The sequence below is a fragment of the Podarcis raffonei genome, chromosome 13 (assembly GCF_027172205.1).
Source record: "Podarcis raffonei isolate rPodRaf1 chromosome 13, rPodRaf1.pri, whole genome shotgun sequence".
Classification (NCBI taxonomy): domain Eukaryota; kingdom Metazoa; phylum Chordata; class Lepidosauria; order Squamata; family Lacertidae; genus Podarcis; species Podarcis raffonei.
The window spans coordinates 52,925,095-52,948,271 of NC_070614.1; the positions used below are offsets into that span (position 1 = coordinate 52,925,095).

Here is a 23,177-nt window from a genome sequence, read left to right on the forward strand (position 1 = left end):
AAGACCCAGGTATAAGATGAGCAGAGGTAAACACCTCTGAAGTCCCACCACCCAAAGTACAAGAGAACTTCCTTTGCATGTCTGGCCCCTTGGCAAGTCTGGTGATGGGATTTGGCTTCCCTTGGGCAACAATCAGCTCAGCAATTGTCACCTCTGGGAACTTCCTGGAGTCCCTTTCAAGGGGGAAATAGCTTTGGAATGGAGGAAACTGGCAAAGGAGATGATTTTATATTATTTTTAAAGCTAGGTAACTTCCCTGTGCTGTCAAGTTGAAAGGATACATTCAGGCATAATATTTGTAACATTTAACTTTAAAGATGTGCCCCCCTGTAATTTCCATAAAATAATAACAATAACAATAACAATAACAATAATAATAATAATAATTTATACCCCGTCCATCTGGCTGGGTTTCCCCAGCCACTCTGGGCGGCTTCCAACCGAATATTAAAATCAATACAGCGTCAGACATTAAAAACTTCCCTAAACAGGGCCGCCTTCAGTTGTCTTTTAAAAGTAAAATAGTTGTTTATTTCCTTGACATCTGGTGGGAGGGCGTTCCACAGGGCGGGCGCCACCACCAAGAAGGCTCTGTGCCTGGTTCCCTGTGACCTTGCTTCTTACAGGCAGACAACCGCCAGAAGGCCCTCGGAGCTGGACCTCAGTGTCCGGGCTGGACGATGGGGGTGGAGACGCTCCTTCAGGTATACAGGACCGAGGCCAGAGTTGTCCCTTTATGAACGGAACCCCCACCCCCGGGACTCTGGAACCGGTTGCCCTGGCGGCAGCTTAGAACCCCGACCCAAAGAACCAAAAGGGTTCTGGAACGTGTTCTGCCAGCCACGCCTACAGCTTTCCTGGTGGGCCCACCAATGGCCCTTTCTAAAGCGTTCTCCGCTCCGAGGGCTCTGGGACCTGCCTCTCGGTTGCCCGCGACTCTGGCTCTCCTCCTCCTCCTCCTCGCCAGTGAGAGCCCCGAGACGGAGGGGTGCATCCACTGCGGACTCCATTCCAAGAACCTGAAGACCCGCTTTGCCCACCTCTGTGCCCAATACCGAGAGCGTTACAGCCAGGCAAACTGTACCAGTTATCCCTGGGGTAGAGAGTCCTCCCTGGGCTTGGCCTTAGGTAGAGAAAACGGGGCTCTTCGGGGGTGTCTGGAAAAGGGCAGGATTTATTATTATTTAATGGCAATGATTAGAACATCACTGTTATTATTTCTGTACACATTGATGGAACGTCACTGTTAGTATTTCTGTCTGCATCGTGCAACATCACTATTATTAGTTTGGTATGCGTGACCAGAATGCCACTGTTATTATTTCTGTATGCATCCCATTAGCATAGTCGCTCAGATCAATATTATTAGCGGTAATAATAACAATATAGTCTTATGGGTGGCAACAGGGGTGGGGCTCCCCCTATATTTCCCTGTGGGTTATCTCTTTGGGGGGCAGGTCTCCACATGCTGGTGGTGGGTGGAGCCAGAGGGGGAAAGGGGGCAGAGCAAGAGAGAAGAAGAAGAAGAAGAAGAAGAAGAAGAAGAAGAAGAAGAAGAAGAAGAAGAAGAATTATTTCTAGGTTTCTACCTGCACACAATCACTCGTATATAATGCTGGAAGGTTCAGGACAAACAAATGTGCTTCTCCCTTCATAGCTGACCTGTGGAACTCAGTCCCACAAGAAGTAGAGAGAGCTGTTAAAAATTAGACAAACTAAGGGGAGAGATCACCACAGTTCTTCGGACGGTTTGCGTTTTTCAGAATCCACTGAAGTACTTTCGTAAGCTCGTTATTCCTCAGAGCTGGACCTCAGTGTCTGGGCTGAATGATGGGGGTGGAGACGCTCCTTCAGGTATGCAGGGCCTTTGAGGCCGTTTAGGGCTTTCAAGGTCAGCACCAACACTTTGAATTGTGCTCGGAAACGTCCTGGGAGCCAATGGAGGTCTCTTAGGACCGGTGTTATATGGTCTCGGCGGCCGCTCCCAATCACCAGTCTGGCTGCTGCATTCTGGATTAATTGCATTTTCCGGGTCACCTTCAAAGGTAGCCCCACGTAGAGCGCATGGCAGTAGTCCAAGCAGGACATAGCATGTGCCACTCTGGAGGGCACCAGGTTGGGGGTGGCAGGTGTTGCATACCAGCGTGGCTCATGCACGGCTCCCCTTTCTTCCATCCCACCTGCAGATGACATGTCCTTGGATCTGTTGCTGGAAAAAACGCACCGAGTCTTCCGGGTTATAGGTAAGGAGCAGTTTGGATTGTGCAGATTTCAGAGGGTGGCACCCTCTTGGGACAATGGGCGTAAAATGAAGGAAGGGGGGGATGAAAACTTGCTTTTGCATCAGTCTAGAGAAGCTGCTGTTGGTGGTAGCAGTGGCGCTGTAGGTTAAACCACAGAGCCTAGGGCTTGCCGATCAGAAGGTCGGCGGTTCGAATCCCCGCAATGACGGGGTGAGCTCCCGTTGCTCGGTCCCTGCTCCTGCCAACTTAGCAGTTCGAAAGCACACCAGTGCAAGTAGATAAATAGGTACCACTCCGGCGGGAGGGTAAACGGCATTTCCGTGCGCTGCTCTGGTTCGCGAGAAGAGGCTTAGTCATGGCCACATGGCCACATGGCCACATGACCCGGAAGCTGTACGCCGGCTCTCTCGGCCAGTAAAGCGAGATGAGCACCACAACCCCAGAGTCGGCCACGACTGGACCTAATGGTCAGGGGTCCCTTTACCTTTAGCTTTAGAGAAGCTGCTGTTGGTGGTAGCAGTGGGATTATAATCCTCTCGTCCCTTCTCCTCACCAGAAATAAACCAGAGCCTCGCTGACTTCCCAAAGTTTTGGAACTGGCTTCATGAAGTTAAGATACCAGAGCAGAGCAGAGAAGGTATGTGAGAGGATGTTCAGTCTGAGACCCAGTATGTATTGGGACCGGCTCTGACATTTTTAAAATACATCTCAGTCACAGAACGTGCTGGAAAAACAGAGTATGCTTCTGGGCATGTGCAAAGTGTGTTTTCCCTCAAACGTGGGGTTTCACTTATGCTCACGTGCGCGACATCAGGACGTCAAAATATCACACGCATAAATAATAAGTAAATAAATGTTTATTTATACCCCTCCCTCGCCGGCAGGGCAGGGCTCAAGGCGGCTAACACCAAAAACGTGTTACAATAAAACATAATAGAAAAACAACCACCACCACCACCAAACAGTTAATTAAAATATGGCTTAAAATGCAGCTTAAAATGCAGCCTCATTTTAGTAGTAGCCCATAAATCAAGACCATAAAGGGAGGAAACATCAGATATTCACCCGAGCCAGCTATCCATGCTGGTCCTACGTGGGTCAGCAAAAAAGCCAGGGGAAAATTTATATACCAAATCCCATATAAGGGGTCAGAGTGAGTCTAAGCCGAAGGCCAGGCGGAACAGCTCCGTCTTGCAGGCCCTGTGGAAAGATGTCAAGTCCCGCAGGGCCCTGGTCTCTTGGGACAGAGCGTTCCCCCACGTCGGGGCCAGTACTGAAAAGGCCCTGGCCCTAGTTGAGACCAATCTAACCACCTTGCGACCTGGGACCTCCAAGATGTTGTCATTTGTGGACCTTAAGGTCCTCCGTGGGGCATACCAGGAGAGGCGGTCCCATAGGTATGTGGGTCCTAGGCCACATAGGGCTTTAAAGGTCAAAACCAGCACCTTAAATGTGGGGTTTTGCTTATGCTCGCGTGCGTGACACCAGGACGTCACAATATCACACGCATGACATCGACCCCCCCAATGCCCCTTGCAATCTAGCGCCCCTGCCCCTAAACGTTCCCCTATTAAAAACTTCACTGCACCCCATTGCTGCAGCCCGGCTGCTGAAAGGAGGGAGGCTTTGTTGCCATATCGCACCTCTGCTCAGAGACTTGCCGATTTGCTACGGGGTGTTGCTCTCAGTATCTAAAGCCCTTAACAACCTGGGACCGGATTCACCTGTGAGATCGCCTCGCCCCATAAATACCCCACCTGACCGCTTGGATTGCCAGAACTTTCGCTGTTTCCACACGCTATCCGTTCTGCCTTGCTAGGAACCAGATCTTTTACTGTGGCAGCGCCGACACCTTTGGAACTCCCTGCCACTTGACACCAGGCAGACGCCCTTCAACTGTCCTCCTCTTGGCGCCTGCTAAAACCACTGCTGCTTAGACAAGCCTGCTCAGACATGTAGAACGTGGGTGTATGTTTCAATCTGCTCTTTAGTTTATTGCCAGTTTTTCGGTTGGTTTTTAAAAAACCGTTTTCACTGATCATTTCATTGTTTTGTTCTCTTTGCGACCTGCTTTGAGAGCATTTTTTTTTAGTGTGTAGATTTTATGAAATGAATAAATGAATGAATCATAATCTCACTCATCAGGGATGAGAGGGAAGAGGGTAATTTTTCCTCTCAGAATCTGCCCCCAGGGCAAAGAAGAAATAATCTGAATCATGCGTGTGGGTGACTAGAAACAGCACTCCCCAGATTGAAAAGCATCCTTTGCTCCAGAAACTTCCAGGGTCCTATCCTGACCTCACAACATACCTGTCAACCGTCCCTTATTTGGCGGGAAAGTCCCTTATCCTAGCGCCGTGTCCCGCTGCTGTCCCTTATTGATGATGTCCCTTAAATTTTCCCGGGTTTCAAAGGAAGCAGCTCCTCTCCCTCCCTCCCTCCCTGCCGGCCAGGGAGGAGGGAGGCTCCAACTGGGTTGCTTGGCTGCGTTGCTCACCCAATAAGGAGTCTAAGAACGACTGGGGGGTGGAGCTTGCATGCCTTGTGCTGATCAAATTGGCCGCGTTGCCTGGGGACTCGCCTTTGCTCAGCGCTTCCCAGCAGAGAGGTGACGGTGGTTTTCCTTGCTGCAGAAGAGTGACTAGTGGGGTGCCACAGGGTTCTGTCTTGGGCCCGGTCTTATTCAACATCTTTATCAACGACTTGGATGATGGACTCAAGGGCATCCTGATCAAATTTGCAGATGACACCAAACTGGGAGGGGTGGCTAACACCCCAGAGGACAGGATCACACTTCAAAACGACCTTGACAGATTAGAGAACTGGGCCAAAACAAACAAGATGAATTTTAACAGGGAGAAATGTAAAGTATTGCACTTGGGCAAAAAAAAATGAGAGGCACAAATACAAGATGGGTGACACCTGGCTTGAGAGCAGTACATGTGAAAAGGATCTAGGAGTCTTGGTTGACCACAAACTTGACATGAGCCAACAGTGTGACGCGGCAGCTAAAAAAGCCAATGCAATTCTGGGCTGCATCAATAGGAGTATAGCATCTAGATCAAGGGAAGTAATAGTGCCACTGTATTCTGCTCTGGTCAGACCTCACCTGGAGTCCTGTGTCCAGTTCTGGGCGCCACAGTTCAAGAAGGACACTGACAAACTGGAACGTGTCCAGAGGAGGGCAACCAAAATGGTCAAAGGCCTGGAAACGATGCCTTATGAGGAACGGCTAAGGGAGCTGGGCATGTTTAGCCTGGAGAAGAGGAGGTTAAGGGGTGATATGATAGCCATGTTCAAATATATAAAAGGATGTCACATAGAGCAGGGAGAAAGGTTGTTTTCTGCTGCTCCAGAGAAGCGGACAGGGAGCAATGGATCCAAACTACAAGAAAGAAGATTCCACCTAAACATTAGGAAGAACTTCCTGACAGTAAGAGCTGTTTGACAGTGGAATTTGCTGCCAAGGAGTGTGGTGGAGTCTCCTTCTTTGGAGGTCTTTAAGCAGAGGCTTGACAACCATATGTCAGGAGTGCTCTGACGGTGTTTCCTGCTTGGCAGGGGGTTGGACTCGATGGCCCTTGTGGTCTCTTCCAACTCTAGGATTCTATGATTCTATTCTATGATTCTATGATCCCCTTTGCCGGGTTGCTGCGCTGTGGGAACCACCGCTTGAGGCTTCGTTTGGCTGCTGGCTGGGCTTTCTGCCTTTGGCTAGGAGGGGCTCAGAAGTCGAACATACCTGTGCTTGGAAAATCCCTTATTTTGGCCGCTGATCCCTTATTTTCGAGGCTGCTGGTCCCTTATTTTCAAATCTGTAAGTTGACAGCTATGCCTCACAATTTCCAAGGCAGGGACCAGCCCCAGTCCCTGATAGAAGTCTGGAAAAACTAGCTTGCTAGATGACTGAGCGTCTTGCAATAAACCTCTTTTCTCTTTTCTCTTCCAGCGCTGTGCCCTCCGGCTTGCCGTAAGTTCCAGGGACGGGATAGCAGAACGAGAAATTTTGGGTAAAGAGCCCCACCTTTATAAAAGATGGAAAAACACTTATTACATCCCTCCTCAGTGATGGCTCCCACCTGGTGGAATGCTCTGTCCCAGGAGACCAGGGCCCTGCAGGATTTAACCTCCCTCCGCTGGGCCTGTAAGACAGAGCTATTCCGCCTGGCCTTTAATTTGAATTCAGCCTGATCTTTTATTTCCCTTCCCTCACCTGCTCTGAGACTCCACAGCTAATTCTCCCCTGGTCTCCTCGCTGGCCCAAGTAGGACCAATTCAGCCAGCTAGCGCTGGGGATTATCTAATTGATTTTTTATTTTTTAATTGTTATTCATGTTTTTATACTGTATTTTATGCTGCTTTTATAATTAAGTGTTTTAAAGTGTTTTAAATTTGTTGTTAGCCGCCCTGAGCCTGGTTTTTGAACCGGGAAGGGCAGGGTATAAATAATAATAATAATAATAATAATAATAATAATAATAATAATAATAGTTATTATTATTATTATTATTATTATTATTATTATTATTATTATTACATTGCCCGCCCACCCACCCCTGGCTACATCCATAGAATTGTAGAGTTGGGAGGGACCCAGGGGTCATCTATTCCAACCCCCTGCAATTCAGGAATCTCAGCTAAAACATCCCTGACAGATGTCCACATTGCTTTAAAGAATTTTGGTCTATTACTCAATTATCTGTGGAAATATCACTATAGCCCATGCATGGGGTCAAGATTAACATTATTAATAATAACTAATAATAATAATAATAATTGTGCCTTGGGTCTGTAAGCAATTACAGTGGTCACCTTGGTTCTCAAAATTAATCCGTTCCGGAAATCCGTTCCAAAACCAAAGCGTTCCAAAACCGAGGCGCACTTTCCCATAGAAAGTAATGCAAAACGGATTAATCCGTTCCAGACGTTATAAAACAACCCCTAAAACAGCAATTGAACGTGAATTTTACTGTCTGACGAGACCATGGATCCATAAAATGAAAGCGATAAAAAAATGTCCTGCAGTCACACAATCAATCAGTAGCTGAACTGGGTTTCCACACAGTCACAAAAACGAAACAAAAAGCCGCAAAAACAAAAAAGCAAAATAAATAGCAAAAACAGACAGACCTCAGCGTAACACTCACAGTGGAGCACATTCGGCTTCCGAAAAAAGTTCGCAAACTGGAACACTTACTTCCGGGTTTGCAGTGTTTGGGTTCCAAGTTATTTGACTACCAAGGCATTTGAGAACCAAGGAACCACTGTAGTTGGTTAGATGAATCAATTAAAGACTGTTAGCAGCCACCGGGAATAGAATCCCTGGTTATTTGGGTGACGTGGTTTTAAAAAATTGAGTGTTGTTGTTTTTTTAAGCTTGTATTAAAAACTGCAGGCAACAACTGCAGCCTCCCTGAGTGGCGATTCCTGTATTGGAGAATCGCTGCTGAAAGCCTGTGTCAACAGCACTAAGCTAGGTGGAAGAAGGGTTTCCGATTCAGTATAAGGTGCCTGCCATCTGGGCTCTTGCAGCGCAGCCCAAAGTCCAGGAGGGTGCCTGCTTGGGGAAGTCTGATCTGCTCCCACTGGGAGTGGCTCCCCCAAAAGGCACTTTTCATCTCCTGAGCCTTTGAATCAAAGATGCTGCCGGCCAGGGACCAAACCATAGCTGTCAACCGTCCCTTATTTGGCGGGAAAGTCCCTTATCCCAGCGCTGTGTCCCGCTGCTGTCCCTTATTGATGATGTCCCTTAAATTTCCCGGGTTTCAAAGGAAGCAGCTCCTCTCCCTCCCTCCCTGCCGGCCAGGGAGGAGGGAGGCTCCAACTGTGTTGCTTGGCTGCGTTGCTCACCCAATAAGGAGTCTGAGAACGACTGGGGGGTGGAGCTTGCATGCCTTGTGCTGATCAAATCGGCCGCGTTGCCTGGGGACTCGCCTTTGCTCAGCGCTTCCCAGCGGAGAGGTGAGGGTGTTTTTCCTTGCTGCATCCCCTTTGCCGGTTGCTGCGCTGTGGGAACCACCGCTTGAGGCTTCGTTTGGCTGCTGGCTGGGCTTTCTGCCTTTGGCTCAGAAGCTGAACATACCTGTGCTCTGAAAATCCCTTATTTTGGCTACTGACCCCTTATTTTCGAGGCTGCTGGTCCCTTACAGTGGTGCCTCACAAGACAAAAAGAATCCGTTCCGCGATTCTCTTCGTCTAGCGGTTTTTTCGTTTTGCGAAGCAAACCCATTGACAGCTTAGCGGATTAGCGCTACAGCGGTCTAGCGGCTTTTCGCGATCAGCTGTTAAGCGGCTTATCAGCGGAACAGCTGATAAGTGGCTTAGCGGCTTAGGAAAAGGGGGGGAAAGCGGAAAAAAACCGCGGGGACTTGCAAAATTTTTTCGTCTTGCGAAGCAACCCCATAGGGAAATTCGTTTTGCGAAGCGCCTCCAAAATGGAAAACCCTTTCGTCTAGCGGGTTTTCCGTCTTGCGAGGCGTTCGTCTTGCGGGGCACCACTGTATTTTCAAATCTGTAAGTTGACAGCTATGGACCGAACCGAGGCCTCCTCTTCTCTGTGCAAAGCGAGAGGAGCTTGTGGCTAAGCCGGGTTTCCAAAAATTTGGGTCTCCATCTGTTTTGGACTACAACTCCCATCGTCCCCAGCTAGCAGGACCGGCGGTGAGGTTCAGATGGGAGTTGTAGTCCCAAAAAACAGTTGCGCAAACTCTGGCTGGCAGAAGGACCCGGAGAACCCACTGCCTGAGAAACAGAGGATGGTCCCTACTCGCAAATCACTAGTCAATTGTAACAAAAACTAATCCATTCAAAAGTATGTATTTTGGCAAGGATTGCAAACTCAAATAGAGATTACAAACTCAAACAGAGATTACAAACTCAAACTCTTAAAAATATGTATAACACAATAATTCATTACATAATTAGAGATAGTTTAGAGATAAGAATTAGAGCTAACAGGATACAGTGGTACCTCGGGTTAAGCACTTAATGTGGAGTTTGGAACTGGCAGGGTTAAAACTCCGTGGTGTCCTGTATCTGGGAGGAGGAGCTTGTCGCAGAGAAGTGAGTCACAGCGTGTGTCTGCTTTCAGACTTGCGTTCGATTCTGACTGAGACGCAGCTCAGCTCAGAGGCTGCGTGTGTGCTTTTGGAGCACGGCTGAGAATGCCTCCAAGTTCCGATGGAATGAGACTGATTTATGGCTTGTAAATAAACGCTTCTAGAGATAAGAACCGAACTGACTCCGGACTTGATTTATCCCTCATCTCACACGGACACAGGACCGCTGCTACTCTGCTCTCCTGCCAGGTCAGCTCCCAAGCAGAGCCACGCAAGGGAAGCGTGACTGGACGCAGGGGTTTTATTTCCGCAAAGGTTATGGTCGTACGTGTTTCCTGACAAGTGTGAGAAGGGAGGAAGGCTGCCAGCGGTGAGTTGCTGTGATCTCCTGCCAGGAAGGGCAGTGGGAGATGCTGGAGAGCGGAGCAAAGAGCCAAGAGGGACGGCTGCTTCGAGAGTCCAGCTTGCTGGCAGTGTGAGTACGCTAAAGCCCCGGGGGGAGGAAGAATGGCTGCTGCACAGGCACAGCAGAGCCAAGACAGCTACCCCGGTGAGAGGCTGAATGGGGCCAACTGGGAGGCCTGGTCAAGAAGAGCAAGGGGGTGGTTTGTGGCCACAGGGCTCTGGAGTCCAGTCCAGAAGGAGCCGGCCCCACCCATGCATGCTACTGCTCTGCTGAGTGAGAGAGAGCAGAGAGAGCTTTGCATGCTGAAAGCAAGTGTGGACGCTTTGCTGTTGCCCCACCTGGAGGGCGTTAAATCGGCTCAGGCCGCCTGGCAGGTGCTGAGGAGTCTGTGCGAAAGCTCAGCAGGAGCCAAGGGCCGGGAGGAAGCCGAGGGCCAAGGGAGCAAGCCTCAGGCCGAAGTGAGAGCCAGACCAGAGGGGGCTGTTCCGGGAAGCTGTTTCAATGCTTCGACACGTCTGTGTGATGGACTGTGTGCTGGAGAGAGGCTGAGAGCTGTGAAAGAGGGCACATGCTGCACCCCAAGAAGGAGTGGGGGGGCAGGCCAGGCAGGCCATTCCAACAGCTCTGAGAAAGCAAAAGGCTCTGAAAGTTGTTTGTGCTTTGAGACGACGTCCAACAGCGCTGGGAAGCATCCGCTAGAGACCCAGGCTGCCAAGGACACCGGCCGGCGTGGAATGTCAACAAAGCAGGTTCCCAGGGCCGGTTCCCAGCAAAGACGTGGGAAAGCAGCAGGCCAGGAGAAAAACAAAGACAAGGCGTCTTATCACCTCACAGCTGCGATGGTGTCTCTGGGAAAAGGCAAAAGCCTCAGTCGGGGGGAGGCTGTGGCCATGGCAACCGATGGGAGTGCGAGCAACGCCACGGCATCTTTGGGAAACAGCCAGAGACACACTTTATCTCTTGTTGTCGATTCAGGAGCTTCACATTGCCTAGTGACCTCTAGAGGGCTCCTGAGGAACTGCAAGTCAGTTAAAACTGGACGTTATGTCACCTTAGCAGATGGGTCTCAAAGACCACTGACTGAATCTGGGTTTCTTTACTGTTCTTTTATAGATCATTGGGTGCAAGCTTATGTGGTTCCAGAGCTTGCCCACTCTCTTTTAAGTGTGCCAGCTCTTATGGCTGCTGGGTTCGATGTTCTGTTCTCTAACAATTTGTGTTCCTTCTACAGGGATGGGAAGAAGATCTACAGTGTCGAGAGAACAGACAGGCTCTTTCTGGTGGAGATGCCCATTGAAAATGGGACTGGTGGGAAAATGGGGCTGGTGGAAAATGGGGCTAGTGGAGAGTCCATTGAAGACGCCCAAGGGCAGTGTGCTAATGTCCCACCACACCATGATTGTATACACTTATGGCACAGGAGATTTGGGCACGTTGGGTGGTCATATGTGAGGAAAGCCACAGGCAACACAATTGGATGTAGGTTCAAAGCATGTGACAAATACCTAGATTGTCAAGCCTGTAAGCAATCAAAGGTCACAACATGCACATACCCCAGGTCTGAGAGGAGAACCAGTAAACCCTTTGAACTTGTCCATGCAGATTTGTCGGGCCCCATGCCGACACCTTCTTTAGCTGGATCTAAATGGGTTTTGCTTCTGGTTGACGATTTTTCTAGACATTCTTGGGTTTTTGCGCTGCAACAGAAATCAGAGGCAGCTGCACTGATCAGGGATTGGATCACAGCGGTAGAGCTACAGTTCTCTACCAAGGTGATTTCCTTTCAATCTGATCGGGGGGGGGGGAGTTCACAGGTTCTGCGCTGCAATCGTTTTTCAGGCAGAAGGGTATCAGTCATCGACTGACGGCCCCCCACTCTCCACAACAGAATGGGGTTGCAGAGAGAAAATTTCGCACGCTACAGGAATCAGCGAATGCTATGTTGGCAGACTCGGGTTTGCCACAGCGCTTTTGGGCTGAGAGTTATAAGACAGCATGTTTTCTGCAGAACAGGGTGTTCAATTCAAGTGTAGGGGACACACCATACTTTCTGCTTCATGGGAAGCCGCCAAAGGTGCATTTCCTGCGCACTTTTGGGTCTACGGCTTGGGTTCTCATTCCAAAGGCCATGCGCAGAAAGGGTGAGCCAAGGTCTAGGAAGATGATCTTTGTAGGCTATGAGCCGGGTTCAAAGGCGTGGCGTTTCGCATACCCTACTGGCAACCAGTCCAAGCTGCTTATTAGCGGCAGTGCTGAGTTTTGCGAGCAGAGTGGGTGGAAGCGTCTTCACGGGAATCCGGACGTTCTGTTAGACTCAGATGAGGAAGAGGAGGAGGACGAGGCTGAACCTGTTGCTGAGGTGCACAGTCCACAGCCACAGAGTCCAGAGCCGGGATCTCCAAGGGAGAGGCTCCGTATCTCTCCAAAAGGGAGTCCCAGGACCCCTCCACAGGTCTCTGTCAAGTCTGAGCTAAGGAGTGAACCATCCTCGCCAGCAGAACCAGCTGTTCGCCCTAAACGGCGCAGCAGGTCAGAGGGGGATGTTTCTGCCACAGAGGATAGTAGGGTTGATCCAGGTGATTCAGGCGCAGTTCCAGAATTCACGCTGAGGAGGTCAGCAAGATCAACCAAAGGGAAGCCACCTGAAAGGTATGAAGCCACCAGTGTCTGGGTTGGTGTGGCTAGATGTGAACCTGAATCCTTTGAGGATGTTCAGAAGTTGCCTCGGGAAGAAGCCAGCAAATGGCATGAGGCGATGCAGAAGGAGATGAACTCAATGGAGTCTCTTGGAGTGTTCTCACTCACACAGCTGCCGGTCAATAAGCAAGCTGTAGGCTGCAGATGGGTTTACCGACTTAAACCCACAGAAGCAGGAGAACCACAGTACAAAGCAAGATTAGTGGCCCGTGGATTCACACAGAGAAGGGGTGTCCACTTCACAGAGGTATATTCGCCGACCTCAAGGGCGGAGACTTTGAGAACGCTTTTGGCGATAGCAGCACAGAGAGGTTGGGAGGTGAACCATTTTGATGTAGATGTCGCCTACCTGAACTCAGATCTCCAGGAGGAGTTGTACATGCTTCCTCCTCCAGGGTTTGAAGTCAGTGAGCCAGGCGTCGTGTGGCGGTTGCACAAATCCATCTATGGATTACGCCAATCTGCCAGGAATTGGAATATGTGCCTACATGAAGCCTTAGAAGAGCTAGGTTTTAAGAGATCTCTTGCAGACAGTTGTCTTTACATTAGAGATTCAGGCTTGCAACAGCAAGTGGTTCAGGTGTTTGTTGATGATATCTTAATCATGGCACGGACAGGTGAACAGGTGGAGAAGTTTGCTAAGGAGCTTGGAAAGCGGTTCAAGCTGAAGCAACTTGGAGATGTCAAGTCCTATCTAGGCGTAGAGATCTCAAGAGCAAGTGATGGAAGCTTTTTGCTTCGCCAGAAAGGTAAGATTGAACAGTTGCTTGAGAAGTTCAGGATGTCTGATTGTGCAGGTGCCAGATCACCCATGGAGGCTGGATACGTGAAGGAGTGTCAGCAAGTAGAACGCGTGGTGTTCGAAAATACTGAACTCTTTCAGTCAGCTCTGGGTAGTCTGTTGTATCTGTCGCAGTGGAGCAGACCAGACATAGCGTTTGCTGTCAATCTGCTCAGTAGAGAGGCTTCAAGTCCTAGTGTGCAGGCCTGGAATGGTATTAAGCGGGTGCTACGTTACCTGCAAGATACCAAAGACTTTTGCCTCAAGATGTCAGCTGAGGGCGATGTCAAGCTGACCGCCTGGGTGGATTCGGATTGGGCTAACCTTGAGGACCGCAAATCAGTGTCAGGCCTAGTGGTGAAGTTTGGGGACTCAGTGATTGGGTGGAGGTCCCGGAAGCAAAGTCTCATAGCGCTTTCATCTACTGAAGCTGAGTTCAGTGCGCTATCAGAGGTTTGCAGAGAACTGGAGTTCTATGTGTGTTTGGTCGAGGAAATCTGTGGAGAGAATTGTCTGCCCGTTGTGGTGCATGAAGACAATCAACCATGCCTCAAATTGGCCGAGACGGGGCAATTCAAGGCGAGGACCAAACATTTGGACATACGTTTCCGGAATGTATGTCAGAGCGTTCATGAGGGGCTAGTTGCTCTGAAATACTGTCCCTCAACCAAGAACCTCGCTGATGGTTTCACAAAACCTTCCAGAAGCACGAGTTCTGTGAGGGTCTGTGTATGGGGAAAGCATTGTTAGCTACTGTCCCCAGATGCAGGACAAGAGGGGGTGTGGAGTTTGGAACTGGCAGGGTTAAAACTCCGTGGTGTCCTGTATCTGGGAGGAGGAGCTTGTCGCAGAGAAGTGAGTCACAGCGTGTGTCTGCTTTCAGACTTGCGTTCGATTCTGACTGAGACGCAGCTCAGCTCAGAGGCTGCGTGTGTGCTTTTGGAGCACGGCTGAGAATGCCTCCAAGTTCCGATGGAATGAGACTGATTTATGGCTTGTAAATAAACGCTTCTAGAGATAAGAACCGAACTGACTCCGGACTTGATTTATCCCTCATCTCACACGGACACAGGACCGCTGCTACTCTGCTCTCCTGCCAGGTCAGCTCCCAAGCAGAGCCACGCAAGGGAAGCGTGACTGGACGCAGGGGTTTTATTTCCGCAAACTTAATTCATTCCGGAGGTTTGTTCTTAACCTGAAACTGTTCTTAACCTGAAGCACCACTTTAGCTAATGGTGCCTCCTGCTGCCTCAGCGCCGCTGGAGCACAATTTCTGTTCTCATCCTGAAGCAAAGTTCTTAACCTGAAGCACTATTGCTGGGTTAGCGGAGTCTGTAACCTGAAGCATATGTAACCCAAGGGACCACTGTATATTTATCTGAAAGTCTTCAAATTTACACAACCCTTTAAAAATTAGGTAAGGATGCTTTTGAATTCTGGTGCTGGAGGAGACTCTGGAGAGTCCCATGGACTGCAAGAAGATCAAACCTCTCCATTCTGAAGGAAATCAGCCCTGAGTGCTCACTGGAAGGACAGATCCTGAAGCTGAGGCTCCAATACTTTGGCCACCTCATGAGAAGAGAAGACTCCCTGGAAAAGACCCTGATGTTGGGAAAGATGGAGGGCACAAGGAGGAGGGGACGATGGAGGACGAGATGGTGGGACAGTGTTCTCGAAGCTACCAGCATGAGTCTGACCAAACTGCGGGAGGCAGTGGAAGACAGGAGGGCCTGGGGTGCTCTGGTCCAGGGGGCCACGAAGAGGCGGACACGACTCAACGACTCAACAACAACAACAACAACATCTCTACTCCAGCCACCCAGAGTGGCTGGGGAAACTCAGCCAGATGGGCGGGGTGTAAATAAATTATTATTATTATTATTATTATTATTATTATTATTATTATTATTACTCATAAACTGTTATTTTTAATACTGTAACGAATTATTGTGTTATACATATGCGTATGAGTTTGAGTTTGTAATCTCTGTTTGACTTTGTAATCCTTGTCGGAATACATACTTTTGAATGGATTAGTTTTTGTTACAGTTGACTATTGATTTGCGAGTAGGGACCACTCCCACTGCTGAAACTTACATTGGCCTGAGTTCTTGGTGTGCTTTTTTCTTGGTATATTTAATAACAAGAACTCCAACTTATTTAATGAAAAGCAGGGGATGGCTGCTGCCGCTGCTGCTGCCGGCCAGTGTGTAGACAGCATGGAGTTTCATGGACCTCAGCTTCTGAGGGGGTCCTTCCCATAGCTGTCAACTTACAGATTTGAAAATAAGGGACCAGCAGCCTCGAAAATAGGGGATCAGCAGCCAAAATAAGGGATTTTCTGGGCACAGGTATGTTCAGCTTCTGAGCCAAAGGCAGAAAGCCCAGCCAGCAGCCAAACGAAGCCTCAAGCGGTGGTTCCCACAGCGCAGCAACCCGGCAAAGGGGATGCAGCAAGGAAAACCACCGTCCCCTCTCTGCTGGGAAGCGCTGAGCAAAGGCGAGTCCCCAGGCAACACGGCCGATTTGATTGGCACAAGGCATGCAAGCTCCACCCCCCAGTCGTTCTTAGACTCCTTATTGGGTGAGCAACGCAGCCAAGCAACCCAGTTGGAACCTCCCTCCTCCCTGGCCGGCAGGGAGGGAGGGAGAGGAGCTGCTTCCTTTGAAACCCGGGAAATTTAAGGGACATCATCAATAGGACGGCAGTGGGACACGGCGCTGGGATAAGGGACTGTCCCGCCAAATAAGGGACGGTTGACAACTATGGTCCTTCCCCTCCGTCAGAGGAGGTGGGGGGTTCTGAGGCCTCTGCCCCACACCCTCACCTGACCCCCCATCTCATTTCCAGAGGGATCAGCCTTGGTGTGGAACTGTACCACTTGCCGGAGAGTTGAGCTGCGCTGCTGGGATATGAAGACCTGTTACCCAGGTGAGGAGCTTCTCTCTCCTTTGCTGCAATAATAGAAATAATAAATAATAAATAATAAATAAATAATAAATAATAAATAATAAATAATAAATAATAAATAATAAATAATAAATAATAAATAATAAATAATAAATAATAAATAATAATACCCCGCCCATCTGGCTGTGTTTCCCAGCCACTCTGGGCAGTCCCCAACAGAACACTAAAAACAGAATAAAACTTCAAACATTAAAAAGCCCCCTGTCTCTTATGCAAACCCTCCAGGTGTGCAATTGCCCCCTCCCAGCCAGTCTTTGCCCCCTCCCTCCCTCCCTCCCTCCCCTTTTATCTTCCAGGGTCCACCCTACTTGCCAAGGCCTTTGGCAGACCTTCCACGCATCCCAATTTTCCAGGGATTGACAGACGCCATCCCGGTTTCTGGTTTGATCCCAGTATGTCCCGCTTTTCCTTATGACCGGGCACAGGGCCTTCTCAATGGTGGCACCCTCCCTGTGGAACGCCCTCCCAGCAGATGTCAAGGAAATAAACAACTAGCTGACTTTCAGAAGACATCTGAAGGCAGCCCTGTTCAGGGGAGCTTTTAGTGTTTGATGTTTTATCACATGATGATGAAGATGGGGGCCACGCAGAGTGGCTGGGGGAACCCAGCCAGATGGCGAGGTATAAATAAATTATGATGATGATGATGATGATGATGATGATGATGATGATGATGTTGATGGCCACTTTTTAGGAAGAAAAAAGTGTGTCTTACGGAGCGAAAAACACGGTAGCTTATCCCCCACCCCATTGCCCTTCCAGACACTGGGTCTCTCCCCGGCCCCCATCCTCTCATCTCTCCACCCCAAAACCTTCCTGGCCTCTTCCAAGCACACCTTCCTCTCCTGCCCATTTCTCCCCCTCTCTTTCTCCCCACAGAGGGCGGAGGTCTGGAAAAAATCACCTGGTTAATCTGCTCCATCTCTGCTTCCTGCCTTTTCCTGGGCATCGTCTCTTGCGCTCTTGAGTAAGTGGGGCGCCCCATGGAGGAGGATGGAGGGGGCAAAGGGGGAGGGGCATTGCTGATAAGAGAACCTCAATTAATGGGATAATGGACAGTACAGTGGTGCCTTGGTTCTCGAACTTTAATCTGTTCCCGAAGTCCGTTACAAAACTGCCCTGTGGAACTCCCTCCCACCAGATGTCAAGGAAATAAACGACCACCTGACTTTTAGAAGACATCTGAAGGCAGCCCTGTTTAGGGAAGCTTTTAATGTTTGATGCATTACTGTATTTTAATATTTTGTTGGAAGCCTCGCAGAGTGGCTGGGGAAACTCAGCTAGATGGGGGCGTATAAATAAATAAACTATTATTATTATTATTATTATTATTATTATTATTATTATTATTATTATTATTATACAAAACCCAAGATGCAGCTTCTGATAGGCTCAGGTGCCCCAGAAATAATAGCCAACAGCCGCATTGGGTGTTTGGCTTCCGAAAAACGTTTGAAAATCGGAACACTTAACTTCTGGGTTTTTGGTGTTCAGGAACCAAGGCGTTTGAGAACCAAGGTACCACTTTATTCACTACTGCATTTCTGTCCTGCCTTTCCTCCAAAGAACATGATCCACTTTTGACCCTCACAACGTCCTGGGAGTCAATGCAGATCTCTCAGGACTGGTGTTATGTGGTCTCAGCGGCCGCTCCCAGTCCCCAGTCTGGCTGCCGCATTCTGGATTAATTGCAGTTTCTGGGTCACCTTCAAAGGTAGCCCCACGTAGAGCGCATTGCAGTAGTCCAAGCGGGAGATAACTAGAGCGTGCGCCACTCTGGCGAGACAGACAGCGGGCAGGGAGGGTGCCGAAATGGTATTGTCATGGCGGAGGAGAGAGGTCTGCCGGCGGTTATGGGTCACGATAGCTCTACAGAATCCACATGAACCTCCATTCTCAATGGCAGTCTATCTTTGAAGACCAGCTTCCTGGGGAACGAGAGCGGGAGAGGCCTGGGGCTCACACGCCTTGCGTGCCAGACCTCCACAGGCTGGCAAGATATACTGTAAAGGTAAAGGTAAAGGGACCCCTGACCGTTAGGTCCAGTCGTGACCGACTCTGGGGTTGCAGCGCTCATCTCGCTTTACTGGCCGAGGGAGCAGGCGTACAGCTTCCCGGTCGAAGCCGCTTCTGGCAGAGCAGCACACGGAAACGCCGTTTACCTTCCCGCCGGAGCAGTACCTATTTATCTACTTGCACTTTGACGTGCTTTCGAACTGCTAGGTGGGCAGGAGCAGGGACCGAGCAACGGGAGCTCACCCAGTTGCGGGGATTTGAACCGCCAACCTTCTGTTCGGCAAGTCCTAGGCTCTGTGGTTTAACCCACAGCGTCACCTATGTCCCAAGATGTAGTTAGGTTTAAATTTCCGCATCAGAACAGAAGAATAGAAGAACAGCCCGCTGGATCAGGCCCATCTAGTCCAACATTCTGTCCTCACAGCAGCTGACCAGATGCCCATTAGGGGAACTCCGCAACCGGGTCCTGAGTTCAAGAGCAGCACTCTCCCCTCCTGCGGTTTCCAGAGGCTGGCATACAGAAGCATCACTGCCTCCGCCTGCAGAACGCAGTGAATTTGCCCTGTCCCCTTTTTATTTTTATTTTTTCCAATTTTTAAAATTAATTTTCCAGAAAAAAATTAAACAAACAAACATACATCTCAACTGTATTTAAACTAAGCTTCATAACATTGTTAAGTGACTTCCTCGTATCCCTCGGGTTGGATTTCAGTGTAAATCATTTTAACGGTTTCTCTGGGTTAAACCACAGAGCCTAGGACTTGCCAATCAGAAAGTCAGCGGTTCGAATCCCCGCGATGGAGTGAGCTCCCGTTGCTCAGCCCCTGCTCCTGCCAACCTAGCATTTCGAAAGCACACCAGTGCAAGTAGATAAATAGATACCACTCCGGCGGGAAGGTAAACGGCGTTTCCGTGCACTGCTCTGGTTCGCCAGAAGCGGCTTAGTCATGCCGACCACATGACCCGGAAGCTGTACGCCGGCTCCCTTTGCCAATAAAGCGAGATGAGCACTGCAACCCCAGAGTTGGCCACGCCTGGATCTAATGGTCAGGGGTCCCTTTACCTTTACCTTAAATTCTTAAAACAATTAACTTACTCACTTAACATCTTTTTTTCTTCACATTTCAACTTTAAACATGTTAATTCATCACATTATGCAATTAAATCCTAAGCCTATCTGATACTTGCAGGCAGTCCAATTAGTTTAGTTTAACATATTTAAGTAAATAGTCAGGGACACTTCCAGTCAGGTTGGCCAGTCCATCATCTTCATCTGCTATTCTTCCATTGTTGGTACTGCTTGTGTTTTCCAATTCTTAGCTAGTAAAATTCGAGCCGCATTTGTGGCATACAAAAACAGTTTAACATCTTTCTGTCCCCTTTTTAAAGCCATCCAGGCTGTTGGCCAATGATGCCTGCTGTGGCAGGGAGTTCCGCAGTCTAACCGTGTGCCGTGTGAAGACATCCTTCCTTTTCTCTGCCTTGAATCTCCCAGCCAGTCTCTCTGGATGCAGCCGTGTGTGTGTGTGTGTGTGTGTGTGTGTGTGTGTGTGTGTGTTTTCCACACCTGTTTCGCGACACCAGAAGCGTCACAGCACCACACGCACCCGGCATAGTTTCTGAATGAATCACTCTGCAAAGAAACGAAAAGAGAAGGGGGGTGGGAGGGAGTCTGTGCAAACCGGTTTCCCCGATGATGAATATTTTCCTTTCCTCTTTGGCAGGTTTTGGCTCCGCGCGAACACGAGAGAAGAGGAGGGGCCGGGTTAGGAAAGGGGAGCAAAATGCTTGCAGGCCCCTCCATAATCTCCTCCTTTGCACATGAAGGGGGGGGCGCTGTATAAGAGTCAAAATACGTGAGGCACGAGCTGGAAGAAGCGATGCTGGCGACACCCAACATCGTGCAAGCAATGTTCAGGACACAAAGGTCTTGGCTGTGACTGCGTCCCATAAGCACATGTGCAAAATAACTGCACTTTTTAAAAAAATGCACAGATCCGCATGTAATTCCAAAAAACCATTTTTATTCAGTTATATATAGGGGAAAAAGCACATATTGAGATGCAAACAGGAACACTAGAAAGCACCGATAATTCCCCCCTCTCCACTGGTATAACTCCCGAGGTGCAAAATTATCCCATGTTATGAAATGTAGATTTATTTATATTCCAGGTCAATCAGCCACAAAGGCACTACTAGGCTGATTAAAAAGCTCCACGGGTAAGGAAATCAGAAAGTGGAGGTCTTAAAAAAAAAAAAGCAAACTCTGTTTGTGTTTAAAATGCCCAATCCATTAAATTATCGCCCGATTTAACGAGTTCCAGATTGAAGCATATCGGGTTGGGCGGGGGGAATTTATTTCATTGCCTTTGTTACAAATGTTGTGTCATAAAACCGAACCCTGCCTTGACGAATCTGCCTGGTTTTTTAAATACTTATTCGTGCGTTAACCTGTGGAACTCCCTGCCACAGGAGGACGGCTTTAAAAGAGGATGGGACAAATTCATGGAGGAAGAGAAGTCGATTGGTGGCTACTAGCGAATATGCCAATGCTCTGAGAGGGCTTTTGAGGTCGGATCCTGCTCACCCGTTTCCCACGGGCATCTGGTTGTCCTCCCCCCCCCCCCGTGAGAACAGGATGCTGGCCTAGACGGGCCTGATCCAGCAACCTCTTCTCCTATTCTGGAAGAACCAGGTGCACAAATATAAGGTGAAGGGCCTGTTGTCATTCAACGTCTTTATAAATGACTTGGACGAAGGAGTTGAGGGGATGCTTGTCAAATTTGCAGATGACACTGTAATAAATGAACATCTGCCCTTATTCCCTTATGGGGGACACAAGAGCCCTTATAGAGTCCTTTGTAGGTTCTCCATCGGTCGGAGAAAATAACAGAGGCCAGCCAGAGAATATTGAGAAGCAAAGCAGCTAGTAAGTTATTGAACTGTTGCAACAAGGTGCCCCTCTCTCACGCAGGAGGACGGAGGAGGACCCAGAACCCAGATGTGTCCGCCCTTATATAGACATTTTAAATTCCCCACCCTGGAGTCCAAGACCACCCCCAGACACATCATACCTACATCACAGAAGAGGCGGTCTACAGCAGAAATCTGAGCGCGTTGTTTATCTCCTGTCTGGCAGGTTACCTGTTAATGCTTACTTGATTGGATACCCTGCGGAGCCTGGCCAGTCTTTTGTAATGACAAAAACAAGAACGCCCTGAGGATGCCAGCCTGCCAACCACTGCCCAGCAAATACGAGTTCCGGAATGTGCAAAGGGTGTGTCTTAGCATGTGCAAAGGGCTGCTCGCCCGAGCTCGGCTTTTTCCGGGGCTCATGCTCTCGGGCTCCTTCGCCGCCCGTGTTTTGCAAACCGTTCAGAGCTCATCTGAAGCACCGCTGCGCAACCCCAGCCGGCGTTTGGTGCGTGGGCTCTGGGAAACAGCCAAGCGCTTATGGACTGGCACCCGGCGGCTGGTGGAGAGAAAGAGACGCTGTGAGCCTTGCTAGCGCATGGCAGGTGGAAAGAGGGGTGCTGCTGAGATGCTTTGCCGTCAATGCATTACATAACAGGTCCCAGTTAATTAGTGTTGCCTCCGCCAATTAAATGCTCAATTTACCAATTTGAAAACCTCTGGGGGTTTTTTCCTGCACTTTCTTAGACGCAAACCGGTGTGGTTTTCTGGGTTCCTGGCACATCTAGCCAAACCCCCTTCTCCTTCTTCTTCTTCTTCTTCTTCTTCTTCTTCTTCTTCTTCCTCCTCCTCTTCTTCTTTGGCGATCCCTCGTAGCCGAGTAAGATTGTCTTCCACGAACACAGTTTTAACAGTGAGTCCGTAAGTGACTGTGGAGGCCAATTCTGGACCCACACGTCCTTCCACAGTGGGGACATTGGTTCCCATGCGGGAGTTGATCACGGTGTGGATTTGTCAGGAGCTCATCCTACACTTGAGTAGGACTTCAAAAGCTTTCTTCAGCCAGAACATCACAGCGACCGATGCCAACAGACACCGGCACATTTAGGGATCCGCAGAGTCTTCGCAGTTCGCGTGACAGACCTCAGCAACTCAGCATTTCGGCTAAGCTACTTTTTTTATGGGACGCGGGTGGCGCTGTGGGTTAAACCACAGAGCCTAGGACTTGCTGATCAGAAGGTCGGTGGTTCGGATCCCCACAATGATGGGGTGAGCTCCCGTTGCTCGGTCCCTGCTCCTGCCAACCTAGCAGTTCGAAAGCACGTCAAAGTGCAAGTAGATCAATAGATACCACTCTGGCGGGAAGGTAAAGGGCGTTTCCGTGCGCTGCTCTGGTTCGCCCGAAGTGGCTTAGTCCTGCTGGCCACATGACCCGGAAGCTGTACGCCGGCTCCCTCGGCCAGTAAAGCAAGATGAGCGCCGCAACCCCAGAGTCGGCCACGACTGGACCTAATGGTCAGGGGCCCCTTTACCTTTACCTTTACTTTATTTACATATAAACACACACGGAGCACTGCAACATGGCTCCCTCTCTCTCTAGCATCAGACAGCAAAGAGGAAAAGAACAAAGGACAATAGTCCCACTTCACGGAACACAGGAACACAAACATCCTGTCTCCATCACTTCCCACTCTGTAGAGTCAAAACATATGTGAGAAACAACAATCCCATGACTGCAATCACGGAGCAGGAATACTAACAGCCTTCCTCTTAGCACATTTCTCCCTTGCGTCCTGAGTTCGAGTGTCTTCAAAGTCCATGACATCGTTGGTAAAGGCTGTTCTCCAACTGCAGCGCTCACAGGCCAGTGTTTCCCAATTGTCGGTGTTTATACTACATTTTTTTAGATTTGCCTTGAGACAGGCTTTAAACCTCTTTTGTTGACCACCAGCATTACGCTTTCCATTTTAAAGTTTGGAATAGAGTACCGTATTTTCCCCTCTATAACACGCAGATTTTTTCTCCTAAAAAGGAAGGGGAAATGTCTGTGCGTGTTATTGAGCGAATGTGTGGTCCCTGGAGCAAAAAAATC

At 49.3% G+C, this 23,177-nt stretch overlaps 1 protein-coding gene across 2 annotated transcripts; it reads left to right on the forward strand.

Moving 5' to 3' along the window:
- Positions 1-694: 694 nt before the first annotated feature.
- TMEM95 (transmembrane protein 95) lies at positions 695-20,387 on the forward strand. 2 transcript variants are annotated; one of them, XM_053362246.1, is made up of 7 exons: positions 695-1,128; positions 2,187-2,243; positions 2,800-2,880; positions 6,193-6,213; positions 16,037-16,117; positions 17,036-17,123; positions 19,897-20,387. In XM_053362246.1, exons 1-7 carry the CDS (start codon positions 873-875, stop codon positions 19,940-19,942), a joined length of 630 nt encoding a protein of 209 aa, XP_053218221.1. In that variant the 5' UTR covers positions 695-872; the 3' UTR covers positions 19,943-20,387. The 2 variants fall into 2 exon arrangements, with proteins under 2 accessions (XP_053218221.1, XP_053218222.1); XM_053362247.1 differs by lacking the exon at positions 16,037-16,117.
- The last annotated feature ends 2,790 nt before the right edge of the window (positions 20,388-23,177 follow it).